At 43.9% G+C, this 16865-nt stretch overlaps 1 protein-coding gene across 14 annotated transcripts in view; it reads right to left on the bottom strand.

Moving 5' to 3' along the window:
• LOC100520512 (ATP-binding cassette sub-family A member 8) overlaps positions 973-16865 on the bottom strand; it is an 80564-nt gene continuing 64671 nt past the window's right edge. For 4 of the 14 annotated variants that reach the window (XM_021068092.1, XM_021068100.1, XM_021068098.1 and 1 more), the window contains 15 exons: positions 16716-16829; positions 14518-14637; positions 13001-13066; positions 11979-12070; positions 10430-10550; positions 9390-9507; positions 8338-8429; positions 6398-6558; positions 5878-5953; positions 5713-5807; positions 4897-5016; positions 4594-4734; positions 3148-3227; positions 1480-1589; positions 973-1348 (listed from right to left, as the gene is read on the bottom strand). In XM_021068092.1, coding sequence (XP_020923751.1) covers positions 1250-1348; positions 1480-1589; positions 3148-3227; positions 4594-4734; positions 4897-5016; positions 5713-5807; positions 5878-5953; positions 6398-6558; positions 8338-8429; positions 9390-9507; positions 10430-10550; positions 11979-12070; positions 13001-13066; positions 14518-14637; positions 16716-16829 — 1605 coding nt within the window. In that variant the 3' untranslated portion in view covers positions 973-1249. Of the gene's footprint in view, positions 1349-1479; positions 1590-3147; positions 3228-4593; positions 5017-5712; positions 5808-5877; positions 5954-6397; positions 6559-8337; positions 8430-9389; positions 9508-10429; positions 10551-11978; positions 12071-13000; positions 13067-14517; positions 14638-16715; positions 16830-16865 lie in introns of all 14 variants that reach the window. The other 10 variants (XM_021068096.1, XM_021068093.1, XM_021068099.1 and 7 more) reach the window with 5 other exon arrangements.

Below are 16865 nucleotides of genomic sequence, written 5' to 3'. Positions count from 1 at the left end.
TAATGAACCCAACTAGTATACATGAGGATGGGGGTTTCATCCCTGGCCTCGCTTAGGGTGTTAAGGATCTGGCATTGCCATCAGCCATGGTGTAGGTCGCAGACACGGCTTGGATCCTGCGTTGCTGCGGCTGTGGTGTGAGCCAGCTGCTGCAGCTCCAATGTGACCCCTAGCCTGGGAACTTCCACATGCTGTGGGTGCGGCCCTAAAAAGCAAAACATCTTTGAAAATTACACATATAAGATTTATTTTATATTTTCCACCTCCTTGGTCACTGGACCTGTTATTACATTTATCTATTTTGAGACCAAGTGGCAAATATCCACAAAAGATCAGTTATAATACAGTCATCTCTAAAGCCTAAATTTAAAAATACAATGGCTATGGGACTCCATTGGTTTATAAATTTAAACAGTACAGTAAATTTCCTAATAGCAAGTTTTTACTTTTCATTCTCTGGTTATATTATTGAGGGTATAACTAGTGGCTATATTATCAAATATATTGATATCGGTATAATGGCCAATGGTATTTTCACTATTTTTAGCCATAAGAAAATATATTAAAATCTATTTCAAAAAGTATAACACTTCTTGATTTGGTCACTTAAATTCTTTTTTTTTTTTTTTTTTTTTTTTTCTTTTTTTTTTAATAGCTGCACCTGCGGCATATGGAATAGGAGTCAAGCTGGAGCTGCAGCTGAGGCCTATGTCACAGCTTACGGCAACGCTAGACTCCTAAGCTACTGAGTGAACCCGCATCCTCACAGAGACAACATTGGGTCCTTAACCCTTTGAGCCACAATGGAAACTCCACTGGGTACTTAAATTCTTACTAAAATATCAGCTTTATAAATATATCAAACTCCCAGAAGAGTAACTCTATGGACTTTTCAGTCTAGGTTAGAAAAAAAGTGTTTCAAGGTTTTAATAAAAGAAAAAAAATTGAACAAAATTTATCATACTCAGAAACTGAGTTTTTGTAAAAGTACCTTTATTCAGTATTACACAGAAAAATGGGATCAGGATGCCCTGCAGAGACACAGAGGCTGTGCCTGGGACATGGGCTCAGCCACGTGCCTCTATCCACATTGTCACTGCACCTGCCCAACACTCGCGCCTCCTCTCCACCAAGCTGAGAGCCACACCAGTGTTAACAATATACTCTTTAACGATATGACATCGATGCTATAAAAACAAACGTCTTGAAAAACGACAAGCGTGCATCGGAATGTAGGTTATTTGGGGCTTCACGGCTCTTCCTGAGGAAGGAGCTTCCACTTCACTGAGGGGTGAAGTTCCTCTTTTAAGTCATCCAGCTCCTGCTCCTTGGAAAGCTCCAGGAAAACCTGAAAGTGGGGCCGGAAATAAAGAGACAGGGCTGTCCCACTGCCTCCTGTGGCTCCAAGTGCGTGCAAAGCGTAGGCACACATTGTACCTTTCTAGTCCCAGGATGCTAGAGAATCCCTAATGGACCCACCTGCTCCAGGGTGGACTGTGAGAGGCTGTACTCCTCCAGGTCGAAGCGCTGCTTAACTGCACAAGGACAGATGTACGTCAAGGGCTCATATATTTTTATATTCAGATGGTCTAAGTCAGCATATGATACAAATAAATTTTTTTAAAAAACAACTAAAAAGGTTAAGATAGACAATCATCCTTCATGGTTTAAGCACGGCGCTCGGTTAGAAATACACCAAATGCATTCGCTTAGGTTTGGGGCAAAAGCTAAATGCTGGTGTTATGCTTGTATGTTGTGCAGTTACTGAGATGTGTGTTTAAGGGAGAAATGATGCTGAGAAGGCTTCCTTCCCTGCATGGGAGCCAGGAAGAAGGAGGTGGAAGCAAGTCACCTTTTGAAAAGGGTCATATCAGAAGAATATAGAGAAAGATGTTTGTAGTTTTCTAGGGAAGAGACATCCCTGCCCACTTCTTGCCAGAAACCGTGGTGGCCCACCCCTGACTGGGTGGAAAACCCTTCTTGTTGGCCAAAGTAGACCGAGAAGGGTAGAGAGAGCTCTGATAGATGCCCAGCAGCCCAGCAGTATCTCACCAGCAACCCCAGGCCAGTACTGGCCACGGTGCCCAGCAGAGGAGAGCTGTGCGTGACCACAGCCCATAACACTGGGGTACACAGCTCAGAGAATGGAAAGCGAAGGCATCCCGGACCATGGATGCTGTGAACAGGAGGAAGAAGAGTCTTCCAGGACCTGGAGGGAGATTCAAATCTCTTCCTCCAGAAGGCTGAGAAGCAAGCGAAGATGATCTCGGTGCAGCGATAGTGAAGAGAGCACGAGAGGGACTCTGGCCAGTGCAGTTCAGAGCAGCAGCGTTAACGGGCTCGGATGAAAGGGAAGCCTGGGCCTGGGGGACCGCAGGTTCGGTGTGGTCAGGTTTAAAGTGAGACGGATGAAAAAAGAAAAAAGGAGTTTCCGTCGTGGCTCAGCAGAAATGAATCTGACTAGCACCCATGAGAACTGTGGGTTCAATGCCTGGCCTTGCTGAGTGGGTTAAGGATCCGGCATTGCCGTAAGTTGTGGTGTAGGTCGCACACACAGCTTGGATCTGGCATCAGCCGGTGGCTACAGCTCTGATTCAACCCCTAGCCTGGGAACCTCCATGTGCCATGGGTACTGCCCTAAAAGATTAAAAAAAAAAAAAGTGTGATGGACAGATTGTTTTAGTGACCAGACAGGAGGTCAGTTCCTTAATATACAACCTAAGGCAATAAAATATTATGCAAATCCACTTAAAATTTAATGTGAAATACATACACATCCATGTTTCAAAAGGAAGCATTCTCCTTAAATGCATATATAACTGAGTTTTGACCTGGGTTGTATTATCTATCTATCTATCTATCTATCTATCTATCTATCTATCTATCTATCTGTCTATCTACCTATCTATCTATATGATACATGAAAAATCCCCACAAAGCAAAAAGTAAAACTCACTCCCATTGACCCCCAAAGACACACACAGCACCCCCAACCCCTGATTTGGTGCTCCTACAATTCGATTTGAGAGTTTAGCTTTTAAATTGATCGTGTTACCTCATATCGCATTTCTTGTCACGCTGATGGTTTATTTTATGATTTGGAAGATCTGCTTTCTAGAATCTTATTTCAAAGCTTCAAGCGCTTACCATTCTCTAATTTGAAGAAAGCCTGGGCTAAAGGTCGCACATCTTCCACTGGCAACTTGTAGACCATCAGAGACGAGAACCTGAGAGGAGAGGAGGAGAGAGTGAAGCTGGTGCCCTGTGGCAGATGGAAACCAAACTGCGACCATCGTGCTGGTGTAGCTGAAATGAATGAAGAAATGAAGGAAGGAAGGAAGGTGAATCCACAGTAATAAAAAAGAGGCAGATTACAGGAGAAGCAGGGGACAGGAGAATAGGACTCAGACCTTTTACTGTCCTTGTCTCCTTGGATGGAGAGCAGCAGGTGCAAAGGAAATGTTGAGATTTGTGCAAATTAACCTCCCACCTATTTTTCTAAGCTGAACACCTGCTCCTCAACTTCAGCCTCCAACCAGGCGCTGCCACCATATAGTTTCTTAAAGTTTCCCAAGTTGGGCGGAAACCTAGGTCTACCCTCCAGGTAATCCATGCCTCTCCCACCTTCCCCCATCCTGCTCAGGTGCCCTCCTAACTCAGGGTAATACAGTGGAGTCTCTGGCTGGGAGACCAGAAATCTCTAGGAATTCAAATGATATTCAGCAAGACTATTTTGAAAACATAATTTGTTTCTCGGGTAGATGTTTGTCTTTCCATCATTTGAAAATCAGGGAGATTTGGATTTCGACTATTTCTGGGGCTCCCACTCCCATCCAGCTTGCTCATTCCCTGTACCTTCATGAAATATCTGAACTGTTTGTAGTCAGCCATGGGCCACACAGGGAGTCACAGCATTGGTTTGATATTTCCATTCCACTGTGGAAATATATTTTCCTGCCTCGTCATTATGACCCATTTCTCCTTACTATCTGCTTTCTCCCCTAAATCCTAAATCATTTGTCTTTTGCTGTACATTCTAGGTGTTAAAAACGACTCTATAGTTAATCTTTGATTTTTACGGCATTGCTTGCAGGAGAACTGTGCCATTTTCAGACTTTATGTAAAACTGGAAAAAATAATAGACTTAAAATAATCAGCTTCACATCCTACATCTGCTGCTGGTTAGCTCCTCCACGGCATCTAACCTATCTATCGATTTCTTCTTATTAAAAATAATCAATTCTATCTGTAGGGCTCTGGTAAAGGTCAGATTCTCACCGTGCTTTTTTTGCTATTTTATTTTTCACTGGCGTGATGGCAACTACTTTGGAAAGTCTTGGTGAGGATTAAATACGATGAGATGAAACGAGACCAGAACAGTCCCCAGCCCTTAGTAGGACCACAACACAGGCTATATCAGCTTTCGCATCAGCTCCCTCTCTTCTAGTTTACTGCCTGCTGCATCGCCGACAAATCCTGTCTTTCTTCGAGGTTTCCTTTGGGGCTAAAGGTGGACTCAAATGACTACAAATCAGTGAAGCTGTCGGGAAAAGAGACGTTTGGTTTCAGGTGAGAATCAGCAACCACCTTTACCTTTCCTGCCGTGCGGCCTGGGGGAAAAGCCTGAGAATTTCGCTGTGGAGAGTCTCTTCCTGTGTGGGGGTCTTCACTTTCATCTCCAGCAGGTAGTTCTTGCCAAACTTGTTCTTTAGGTGCTGGATGGCCCCAATACATCTGGGGGAGGGGGGGAGGGGGTGGTAATAGGAAGGAGAAAAAGACTCCGCATGCGCTGGTGTTGCCTCCAGGGCCTCCCTGTTGGACGCAGATGCTTTCACAGCCACAAACTCTGCCAGCTGTGCCCCGGGGGAACCAGCGTGGGCCTGAACAGGCACCCACCTCAGCCTTCCGGACACCATGATGGCCACGCGGTCACACACGGCCTCGGCCTCGGCCATGTAGTGTGTGGTCAGGAGGGCGCCCCTCTCCGTGTTTTTGAAGGTGGCCCGGATCGCCTGCCTAAAGTGTCAAGAGAATGTTTGCAATTGAGGACGTCTTCTCATCAGTCAGAGGTGGACAGCACGAAGGTGAGTAAGTAGCAAAAAGAGACCAAGCAAGGGAGGACGCTTGAGAGGGCAGCGGGGTTAAGGAAGGGCAAGCCAGGTGAGAGCTGCGGGACAGGGGCAGGCGTCGGAGGAGGGGCGGGTGCAGGATGCAGGTGATGACAAGGCTGTACTGAGGGAGAGGCTGATCCGGAGATAAGCTGGGGAAAGGCTGTGCGAAGGGGAACAGAATGACACAGGTTTCCACAACACAGGGGTCACAGCCCTAAGAGGAAGATAAATGCACAATAAACACGCAGGGCATCCAGAATCCACCCCCCGCCCCACCTTTACTGCCTAATGAGAATTACCAGTCTCATGGACACCATGGGGTCCGTAGAGACCCCTAAAGATCACTCGAGCCATTAAGATGCTCAGTGAGTACATTTGGGCCCTGGCTATCCTTATTTTTTCCTTCCATGAGGCATGGTTAGGAAATATTATCACGGAATAATTTTCCTTTTCTGCAAAGTATTGGTTTTATTAATGATTTTAAGAGTTTTTTTTGTTTCTACAGTTAAAAGCAGCTCAAGGGACAATTTTTACAGAAGTTACACAAGTCACAGATTTCCTGCAAGCTTCTGCAGGGCCCTGACCAAGAGGCACCCCTCACCACATCTGCTGCTGCCCCTCGGGGTCCATCCCCGTGGACGGCTCGTCCAGAAGCACCACCGACGGGTTTCCCAGGATGCTCAGCGCGAAGCACAGCTGGAACGAGAGGAACCGCGTCGGGCACCGAGTTGTGGGGGCGCAGAGGAGCCCCAAGCCCCGCCCCTACCTTCCTCTTTATTCCCTCGGACAAGGCCTTCGTGGGGAGCTTCAGCTGGTCCTGCAGCTTGAGCGCATCCACCAACCTGAGGGATACACAATGGAGCCCTACAGGTTTCTAGAAGCAAGGAAAGCTGATGGGAAGAGCGGCCACGCGGGACAAGCTGGGAACCGGAGCTCAGAGACGCGGTTCTAAAACAGGTGTCGGGTGGCCTTTAATTGGCCGAAAGATAATTTTTCCTCTTAATAGAACAGAAACACATTTCATGATACCTAAATAGTTGTCCTGTGATCGTTTATATTTAAATTTTAGTATTTTTATGTTTGCTTAATAAATCCTTTTTTTCCCCTATATTTAATATGCAAAAAACCAACTCCTTGAAATCTGGGAAACTAGTTTCTAGTTGTAGGTCTACCCGACATGGCCTGGGTTTGTATTCACAGCACTTCACCCGGAGTTTCCCAGAGGGCCTCACTTCCAGCCTCTCCCTGCCCCTTCAGGTAAGAACAGGTGCGGCTCCTCCACGTACCTCGCGATGGCCGCGGCAGCGTCCGCTTTCCTCAGCCCCTTCACGGCGGCGAACACCTCCAAATGCTCCTTCACCGTCAGGCTGGGCCACAGCGCGTTCTCCTGGGGACAGTACCCCAGGAAGCCCAGCGGGTCCCCTCCGCTGCTCCCTTTCAGGAGCACCTGCAGAAAAAAGTTGCCTCTCAGAGCCTTCGCTCTGGTTTTATTTTTATTCCCTGTGTCTTTCTCTTTACAGACCTACAAAAGCTACACAATCTCTAGTCCCTGGTTGAGTGTAATAATCTGCACTCACTTTGCACTTGCAGAAAGGTCGTCAGAGAGTAGAAACATGAAAACTGTATGCACCACCAAAATCTAAGCTGAAAAATCAAATACCTCATAAATGTGGGGTCTTGCCGTCGAAGCCAACAGTTTTTCTTTTTCTTTCTTTCTTTCTTATTTTTTTTTTTTTTTATCTTTTTGCCTATTTCTAGGGCCACTCCCGAGGCATATGAAGGTTCCCAGGCCAGGGGTCTAATCGGAGCTGTAGCTGCCGGCCTCCGCCACAGCCACTGCAACGTGGGATCCGAGCCGAGTCTGCAGTCTTCATCACAGCTCACAGCAATGCCGGATCCTTAACCCATGGAGCAAGGCCAGGGATCGAACCCACAACCTCATGGTTCCTAGTTGGATTCGTTAACCACTGAGCCACGATGGGAACTCCGAGGCCAACAGTTTCTATCCATTTTCCCCCACTATTGTCAGAAAGAAGTATGTTAATTTAATTACTCTCTACTGAACTCTGGCTCATGGATCCAAAGTGTTTTGAGAGCTGCCTGCATAACAAATGCGGCTCTGCCTGCTTTGAATACAATGAGCAATGGATTAGCCAGCAGCCCTGTTAACGGAGAGTTTTCATTGCACTGAGTGGATCAGGTAACCAGCAAGCAGAAGACCGAGCCAGGAGCATACAGACAGATCACACTTAAAATGGGGCCCTTGGGGGGGCTGGGCTGCAGAATACAGAACTCCACGTGGGGTGATTGGAGGAAGTCTGTCTGCTGAGGGGCCCTTTCAGCAGAAGAGCAGGAGGGCACCTGCTGTGGCAGGACCCAGAGGAAAGGAATTTGGGGCAGAAAACCTGAGACAAGCCCCAGGGGAGGGGCGAAGCCTCGTGGTTCTTGACCCAAGGCCAAGGCAGAGTGAGGAAGGAGAGCCAGTCGGTGATGTCAGGAGGGCCTTGGAAATGAGCTCCCACAGCTGCCTGAGGGTGAGATGGGGAGGCCGCCTTCCAGTCACAGTGCAGTGAGAGGTCTTGAAAGTTTTTAAGCAGGAAAAGACATGGTTTATCAAGAGGAGTTCTTAGGCTTCCGATCTTCTGTCAAGCAATTTGGTGAAGAATGCTTTTTAAGTCTGAACTCTTTTCTGTTGACCTAACCACCTTGTACAATTAAATTGCATGTACTCAAGTGGTTCAGTTTTGAGCCATTCCTTGAAAACACTCCCAAGAAAGAGTATATCTGTACAAACAACATATGTCCCAGGAGCTAAGCACTTTGTGAAGGACAATCAATAAAATTGCTTAATAAAGGTTTTTTTTTTAAGAAACTGTTTTTCATTCAAGATCAAAGCATTATGTACTGAGCGGATAATGCTGATTCAAAGTGCAAATCCATGTGTTTCCGGCACTATAAATAAAATCTGTATGGAATCTGATACTGATTTCTGATCTGACACTGAACAGTCCCTCTGAATGCTTTTAAAGGCATAAATAATTATCCCCTCTCAGTGACTCATTTTTGTGTGTATTAATGTATTCATTTGTGAAGGTATTACTCTGCCTCATTAATCATTTCAGTCACCTAATGACTGAACGGCATTTTGCTGTTTACAAAGTTTTGATGTCTTATAAACTTATTTTGAGCATCACTAGATAATACATCTTTCACATAACTCACCTACCTGCCCAGCAGTTGGTTTTGTGTCTCCAGTTATCACTTTAATGGATGTACTTTTACCAGCTCCATTGTGTCCTAATAATCCTAAAACCTCACCTGAAAAAAAAAAAAGTTACTGTTACTTGATTTTTGTAGTAAAACTGAGAACAAAACCTAATCTGAAGTCTTGCTACCTGACAAGCATTGTGCCATGTGCTTTATATATGGTATCTCATTTCATTGTCCCCGCCACACCTGCTCCCAAGGTTAGCATAATCCCTTCTTATGGGTCTGGGGACAGAAGCTTCCAGGGATGAGGTTAGTTGCCTACAGTCACATTGATGGGAAGGGGAAAAGCCACTTTTGGGACCCAGGTGCCTCAGCCTGTCTCCTGTGGTCCTAAGCCCTGCGTGACAATGACACAAAGTGAGGTCACCTTCACCTTGCCAGTCAAGCCTTGAGCTATGTACTGGCACTTCCCCAGTTAGTTCTCTTGTGAAAAATAATGAACATTAGACAATCCATCATCTTCATTAAGTAGAAATATCATGGTTTCACTAGTTCATTGTAAGAGAGAGCTTTGGCGTTCCTGTCGTGACACAGCAGAAACGAATTCAACTAGGAACCATGAGGTTGCGGGTTTGATCCCTGGTCTCACTCAGTGGGTTAAGGATCTGGCATTGCCATGAACTGTGGTGTAGGTTGCAGATGCGGCTGGGATCTGGTGTTGCTGTGGTTCTGGCGTAGGCTGACAGCTGTAGCTCCGATGAGACCCCCAGCCTGGGGTCCATATGTCCAGAGACCTCCACATGCCTCAAGTGCGGCCCTAAAAATAAAATAATAATAAATTAAAAAAAAATAAGAGCGGGCTTCTGGTTTCTGTGTAGTTGGGACCATGCGCCCATCCATGGGGCGAGTTGATGAATTTCATTAAGAAGTGAGACATGGAGACGGTCCCGGTCACCCTGCCGACGGGTCTGTGCAAACCCAAGGGCGGTGCCTCCAAGATGCTCCTCAAGAACCATGACGCTCTGAGGGGGGCCCTGAATCGACAGAGGAAAAGCCACTGGGTCCAACCTTTCCTAACACAGAAAGAGACATGTCTTGCGGCTATTTTTTTCTTCCTCTTGGACAAGCAGCGTTTCCTTTTCCCTGTGTACTCCTTGCGTAGACAGCTGGCGATAATGACAGGTTTCTGTAAATGGCAGATACATCATGTTGTCAGACCTTAGCTCACTCCATGAACTCTGCAAAGCTCTGTCCTCCCACTGGGACATGCATCGAAGAAGACCTTCGGCTAGGGGACACGTTTATCGTCCACTCTCCACCCCAGCACTTCGTCTTGGAGAGAAGAGACCGTCCTTTTCCTTCCCCTAAAGGCACTTGCTCGGGAGCCCATTATTTTCTGCAGCCAGCCCTTCTCTCAGAACAGGAGCAAAGAGACTTGAAGAAGCACTGAATCGTCCTTAACAAGCTGTGGACCAGACTTGGGCCTGACTTTTGTACAGGGCACTTTCCCCAAGAACAGGGATTTGCTTCACCACTTTGCTCCGTTTCTAAAATTCACAAGTTCTTTCTTGACGTTTGCAATTTCAAGTACACTCCACTTTTTTTCCCCTCTTCAAATAGACCACGTGAGGGAGTTCCCGTCATGGCTGAGTGGTTAATGAACCCAACTAGTATCCAGGAGGACGCAGGTTCAATTCCTGGCCTCACTCAGTGGGTTAAGGAGCCAGTGTTGCCGTGAGCTGTGGTGTAGGTCGCAGACTTGGCTTGAATCCTGCGTTGCTGTGGCTCTGGTGTAGGCCTGCAGCTACAGCTCTGATTTGACCCCTGGCCTGGGAACCTCCATATGCTGCGGGTGAGGCCCTAAAAAGACAAAAGACAGAAATAAAAAATAAAAATAACAGACAAAGCAAATTAACATGACTTTTAATCTGTTCATTTCGATGTAAAAAAGACATTGAAATTTAGATCTAAATGACCTAAATTAGGTCTACCTGCTAAAATAGTGATCCTCATTTGTATGGACTAGAGAAGCGCAAAATCATTGAAGAATCAGACTTACAGCCTAGCCCCTTTCTTATGTGATGAAATTCCTACTTTGCGTGTTTTACCTCATCGAAATTCGTGGAATTCAGGGCATCTGCTGTTCTCCTTCTTTCCATCTGAACATCTTCATCTTCCCCTTCTGGCTCTTCTGGATTTGGACACACATCGCTCCTTCTTGGAGAAATTCTAGAGTCAAAGCCATCCATTAATAATTGACTGTGGGTTTTCATCCTTGGGTCAGAATACCGTATTCTGTAACTCTTACCCTTGAGTAGACTGGGTAATGAGGTCATGACAATCTCCCCCAGGGCAGCCAGCCTTTCTCCCTTCCCAACCTCCTTGTGATATTTAGTGAGCTTTGCTTTTTATGTATCTTTTATTCTACTTACCTATAGAAACACTTTTTCAAGATCAGTAGGCAACTTAATACCATGTACCTAGAATCTTTATATCACAGCTTAACGAAGTCATTTTCCTGGGAATGCTAGCTTTAACACCAACACAGCATTATTAGATTTTTATATTTTTAAGGGGTGAAAGGGCCAGAATGTTTAGAAGCAGGATGGTCTCAGAATATACAGGTTAGATGCTTGTTCTCCTATTAAGCCTGGCCATTTCTTTGCCATATGTATCATATTCACTCTTTTTCTTCTGAGTCTGGCCCTTGATACTTACAATATATCTCATTCTTTTCTCTTCTCTTGACCTTAGCCCCCACTACTGCTCTGAGATGACTTTTTTTTTTTTGCTTCTTAGGGCCACACCTGCAGCATATGGAGGATCCCAGGCTATGGGTCTCATCGGAGCTGCAGCCACCAGCCTACACCAGAGCCACAGCAACGCCAGATCCAAGCTGAGTCTGTGGCCTACACCACAGCTCACGGCAACGCCGGATCCTTAATCCACTGAGCGAGGCTAGGGATCGAACCCGCAACCTCATGGTTCCTAGTCGGATTCGTTTCTGCTGCGCCACGATAGGAACTCCTTAGAGGATTTCTTCTTTCATCTGAGAAGTCTCTAGCTACCTGTAATCACTAAAGATGGAGCTGGTGCGGAAGGGGAGACAAAGAGGGAACAAGATGCTTATGGTTGCATCCTCGTGTGGTGCAAAAAAAGGTCTCGGCTTTTACATCTCATTAAAAACTGAAACAGTCTGTGATCCCAGTTGGGCTTCTCACTACTACACACACACACACACACACACACACACACACACACACCCCACACACAAAAAAAACCCACAGTTATTACTGTCTTTGGCCTCTTGATCATTTTATTCTTCCTCCTGGACCAGGAGCTTCCCTTCCACTGCCAACCTCTTCAAACTGATTGCTATTTAAACAGAACTAGCTGCATGTAACTTTCCCTAGTCCTCCGCTGCACACGGTGTCAGACAGCGCCCTTAATTTTCAATGTTTCAGGTCTGCTTCCTCCACCATTCACAATCTTCTTTGATGTAGGCACTTAGATCTCTATTATTTACATTGGCATATGGTTCCTACCCCAGCCTATCCTGGCACATGGTACCTCTCCATTAATAGATTAGTTTATGCATGAAAAACTATCTTACAATATTGATCACTGAAATAAAAAGAGAATCTGATTTCTCCCAACCTAAAGAAGGGATCCTTTCTCATTGACGTCTTCCCAAACTTCCATTCCAGACATCGAAGAATAAAAAGAAAGGTGATAAAATGAAGGAAAGGCTAGGAACAAAGAGAGAGATGTACCATTAGAAACACTGAAAGAAAACTGTCCAACATCTGAAGTGAATTACAAGTAACTGGACTTTCGCAAAGCTGTCTCTGGCAAAATCATCACAAAGTTCCAATAAGCTACTTGTCGCCTTATGAAAATATCAAATTCACTTTCAAATCCTGTTTAGAGAAACCTTGGAAACAAATATAATTATGTGATGCCATTCCTTTATGCCATGTCCCCTACCAGCTGTGCACCGTTCTTAACATTTGGGAAGCATATTATCTGATCAGTTGATCCTGACCAAAGAAAAAAAAAAAAACATTCCTTATTTAACACGTATTACAGCTCCCTGGGCTACAGGGATCCACATATTCACCATAATGAAAAGCATCACCAGTGTACACGATTAAAATGCTTGATTATACAGCCATAAAAAAAGAATGAAATGATGCCATTTGCAGCAATATGGATGGAGCCAGACATGACCAAAGTAAGTGAAGTCAGTCCGACAAGGACAAATATCATATATCACTTACCTGTGGAATCTGAAAAAAAAAGGTTCAAATGACGTTATTTACAAAACAGAAACAGACTCACAGACTTCGAAAAGAAACTTATGGTTGACAAAGTATGGTGGGGGGGGCGCTGAGGGGGCTTTGGGATTGGCGTCTGCGCACCGCAGTGTGTGGAATGGGTGGTCCGCGGAAACCTGCACAGGGAACATTACTCAGTGTTCTGGGATAACCTACGTGGGAAAGGATACGTATACAGGTCTGGCTGAATCACTATGAATCTGGCTGAATCACTTTGCTGTACAGCAGAAATGAATACAACAGTGTAAATCAACTATTCTTCAAGAAAGTTAAAGTAAAAATCATACAATGGTCGAGCACGGTAAACGAGACAATTATGATTAAAGAAGAGTGTGTTCTTACGATCAGGGATACCAAAAATGGCTCAATGGTTCTTGATTCTTCATCAAGGTAATAAAACATGGAAAACTGCAAAAAGGAAAGACATTGGTTAAATAGAAAGCGATTTTGTTTCATAAATGTTAACCACATAAATGTGAACTGGCCCACCAAACAGCCCTTCTAACATGTCCCCTGAATTCCCTGTGAGCTGCAAGGGAATGTCCATTCCAAAATGTGTTGCAAGGGGCTGTCTTCCTTCCTTTAAGAGGCTATAAGCCACTGTGCTTTTATTTGAAGCCGCAGATTTTAGCAATTATTCATCTTCTGGTAGGAGATCTTGAGGACTGGTGCTAGCTTCCCCACATGATGAGAGAGAGAGAGAGACTGGGTTTATCCTTATTACACAGGGCTTTATACACCTTCCTGGGCCCATTATTTCTTTCAAAAGGCCCCTTTCTCTCTTTTCCCTTCTCATGGATACCTCTTCACCCATGTACTCTAGTTTCCTTCCTTTCATAGAAGTATAGGTATCAGTTAGCTAGGAAGAAAGGGCTGTTCAATCCCACTCCTGGGCATATATCTGGAGAAAACTCTAATTCAAATACATACACCTCCAATGTTCATTGCAGCACAACATACAATAGCCAAGACATGGAAACAATCTAAATGTCCACTGACAGAGGAATGGATTAAGAAGATGTGGTGCATATATACAATGGAATATTACTCGGCCATAAAAAAGAATGACATAATGCTGTTTGCAGCAACGTGGATGGACCTAGAGATTATCATCTAAATTGAAGTCAGTCAGACAGCGAAAGACAAACATCATATGGTATTATTTATACGTGGAATCTAAAAAAGTTATATAAATGAATTTATTTACAAAGTAGAAACAGACTTATGGGCTTCCAAAATAAACTTAAGGTTACCGAAGGGAACAGGCTTGTGGCTGGAGGTAGGGGGGAAGATGCGTTGGGGGTTTGGAATTGGCATACACAAACTATTGCATATGGAATAGATGGTCAACAAGGACCTGCTATATAGCACTGGGAACTCTACCCAAAATTCTGTGATAACCTATAAGGGAAAAGAATCTGAAAAAGAATGGATATGCTTATAACAGAGTCATTGAAATGATCAGCAGGAATGAGCATAACATTGTAAATCACCTATAAAACTTTAAAAAGTGAAAAAATGGCTGTTATTCATACCAAGAGCTTGTCTAAAACCCTGAAATCCTAAAGATGAGGGACATTTCACGAGTCTCCTTCTAAAGCTGAGCATGCCTATGTACAGGCTTCTCTAATTCTCCCCATCCATTACCCTTCCTTCCCACACACTAACCAAAACCAGAAAACCGAAGCCGGGTTTTCCCTTACACATCATCTGTGTGTGTTGTCTAACTGGGGAGAAGTGCAACTGGAGCCCACGACGTAGAAATCCTCACGAGTCACGCACAGCCAACCTGATGCAGAGCCCCAACCCTACGCAAAGCTCTATTTCCAGGACACGGGACAGATGGTGGCACTACTTACATGGAAAACTAAGAACAGGTAGCCAATTAATGTGGCCTGCGGTATTAAAAAGGCAATGGCGTACAAGGCACTGTGCTCACTGTCATCAAACAGAAGTCCAAGCACAGCGAGGATGGTGATCTAAAGAAAACACAAACGTGCACATTAACCACTCTGCACTTCAGTCTGTGTTCCGTGGACACGGCTTGCCTTGGACAAGGCCCCAATTTCAACTCCAACCTCAGAAGCCAAGTGGAAATCAGCATCTCCGCTGACATTCTCTCTTGGTGATTTAGCCAAATTCCTAAGGCCTGGAGTAGACAGCACTTGATAGAATAATCTAGGACCCAATATATAGAATATTTTAATTTTGGAAAAGGAACAAAATTGGCACATATTGTTTTGGGGGGAGCAGTATTCAGAATAGTAGATAAGCAATGATCATAGGGAAAAATTAAAAATGACGTCTAATAGGAATAAAACAACAACTGCAATGTAAAGACACTTCTGTTCATCACACCTATGGAGAAACAGAAGCATTTAACAGCCTGGAGTAACTTAAGCAGAAGTATTAAAATACAAAATTCAGGAATAAGACATAGATCTAGGTGTACCTGAAACCCTCAGACTTTCTGTTTTAAACAAATGAAATGACTTCCTAAAAGGTGCATTTCTAATCTGCACTTCTAATTTCTCTGTATTACAAACCATCATTTTTGTTGCTTGCAGAACATTCTCCTAGAAATGTATCTCTAATTATATTTCTCTTCGGTGCTATAACATTCTATGGCTCCTTACATCCTATGGAATAAACTCTTAAGCACATCATTGAAAAGCAGCATGGTTCCAGCCACTTTTTTTTTTTAACCTTATTAAGTGGACATTGTTTTCCATCCATATCCATGCCGGACTGTTATCGGTTCCTAGGAGAAGCCTGGGCTTTCCCCACTCTGCATTTCTATTTATCCATCATTTCTTATGTGCATCATCATTCTTCTCTAGCTTTTGAAATCTTTTTTTTTTTTCCCCTCTTTTTGCCATTTCTTGGGCCGCTCCCGCGGCATATGGAGGTTCCCAGGCTAGGGGTCGAATCGGAGCTGTAGCTGCTGGCCTACGCCAGAACCACAGCAACGTGGGATCCGAGCCATGTCTGCAACCCACACCACAGCTCACAGCAACCGGATCCTTAACCCACTGAGCAAGGCTAGGGATCGAACCCAAAACCTAATGGTTCCTAGTCAGATTCGTTAACCACTGCGCCACGATGGGAACTCCTAGCTTTTGAAATCTTACTCTTCTTTATGTTTTCCTTTCTAGAGGAAATCTCTGCTTTCATTTTCATTTATGAATCTCTCCCTTCTCTGGTTTTCATACACGTTTTTATACCCAGTTTTATAATCGACTTTTTAAAAAGATTTTTATTTTATCTATTATAGTTGATTTACAATGTTCTGTCAATTTCTGCTGTACAGAAAAATGACCCAGTCGTGTGTGTGTGTATATATATATATTCTTCTTCTCACATTATCCTCCATCATGTTCCATCACAAGTGACTAGATATAATCGACTTTTAAAGATAGATGATTCCTCAACAATCTTTTCCATATCACTCTGTTTTAATAAGTAGTTGTTTTACTTATCTGTTTACCCTCTGGGCTGCCTTTCGAGGTTGAAACTATTTCTCTCCACTGTCAATCTTAGTTTATGACACATGGACGCCACCATATGTTTGCTGAATTAATAATCTACCTTTTGGCATTTTGAAATGACAGTAACTTAGAATAGAATCACATAAATTGCACATATTTTCCCCTCTAATTTGTATAAGTGTTGCTTTGCGGAAATAATTATCAGTAGAGCCTGGAGAAGTATCTTCTAATTTTAAGTATTAGAAACTATATTTGTCATCTTACATAACTTTGTGGAGGACTTTGAGCTAATTTCCTGCTCAGTAAAAAACAACAAAAAAAGATAAAGATGGTTTCTTTCTAGTAAATATTTTATGATTCTAGAAACAATTTGGCTACTTTTAAAGAAATGTAAGGGTAGGAACAGGAAGAGAAAAAGATGCAGATTTTGAAGTTCCCATATATAAGGCTAACGAAATATTTTAGGCTGTAATACTAATTTATTATTCTACCAAGGGCAAATTTTAAAATAGGAGCTCAGAATTGTATATTCAATATGTAAAACAAAGGTTCACAAGAAACAGACTTACAATATAGAAGCAAAAGGACCAAATGCCACTATTTTTTTTTCCCTTGCGAAAAATGAACGAAATCACGTATGTCAAAAAGATAAGTGAGGTGGCATAACCAAAAGTACACGGGATCTGAAATCAACAAGAAGGCTAAACTTAGTTAAAGAC

The sequence above is a fragment of the Sus scrofa genome, chromosome 12, assembly GCF_000003025.6.
Source record: "Sus scrofa isolate TJ Tabasco breed Duroc chromosome 12, Sscrofa11.1, whole genome shotgun sequence".
Lineage (NCBI taxonomy): Eukaryota > Metazoa > Chordata > Mammalia > Artiodactyla > Suidae > Sus > Sus scrofa.
The sequence above is the reverse complement of the archived record's forward strand: the minus strand, read 5'-3'. Positions and strand labels throughout refer to the sequence as shown.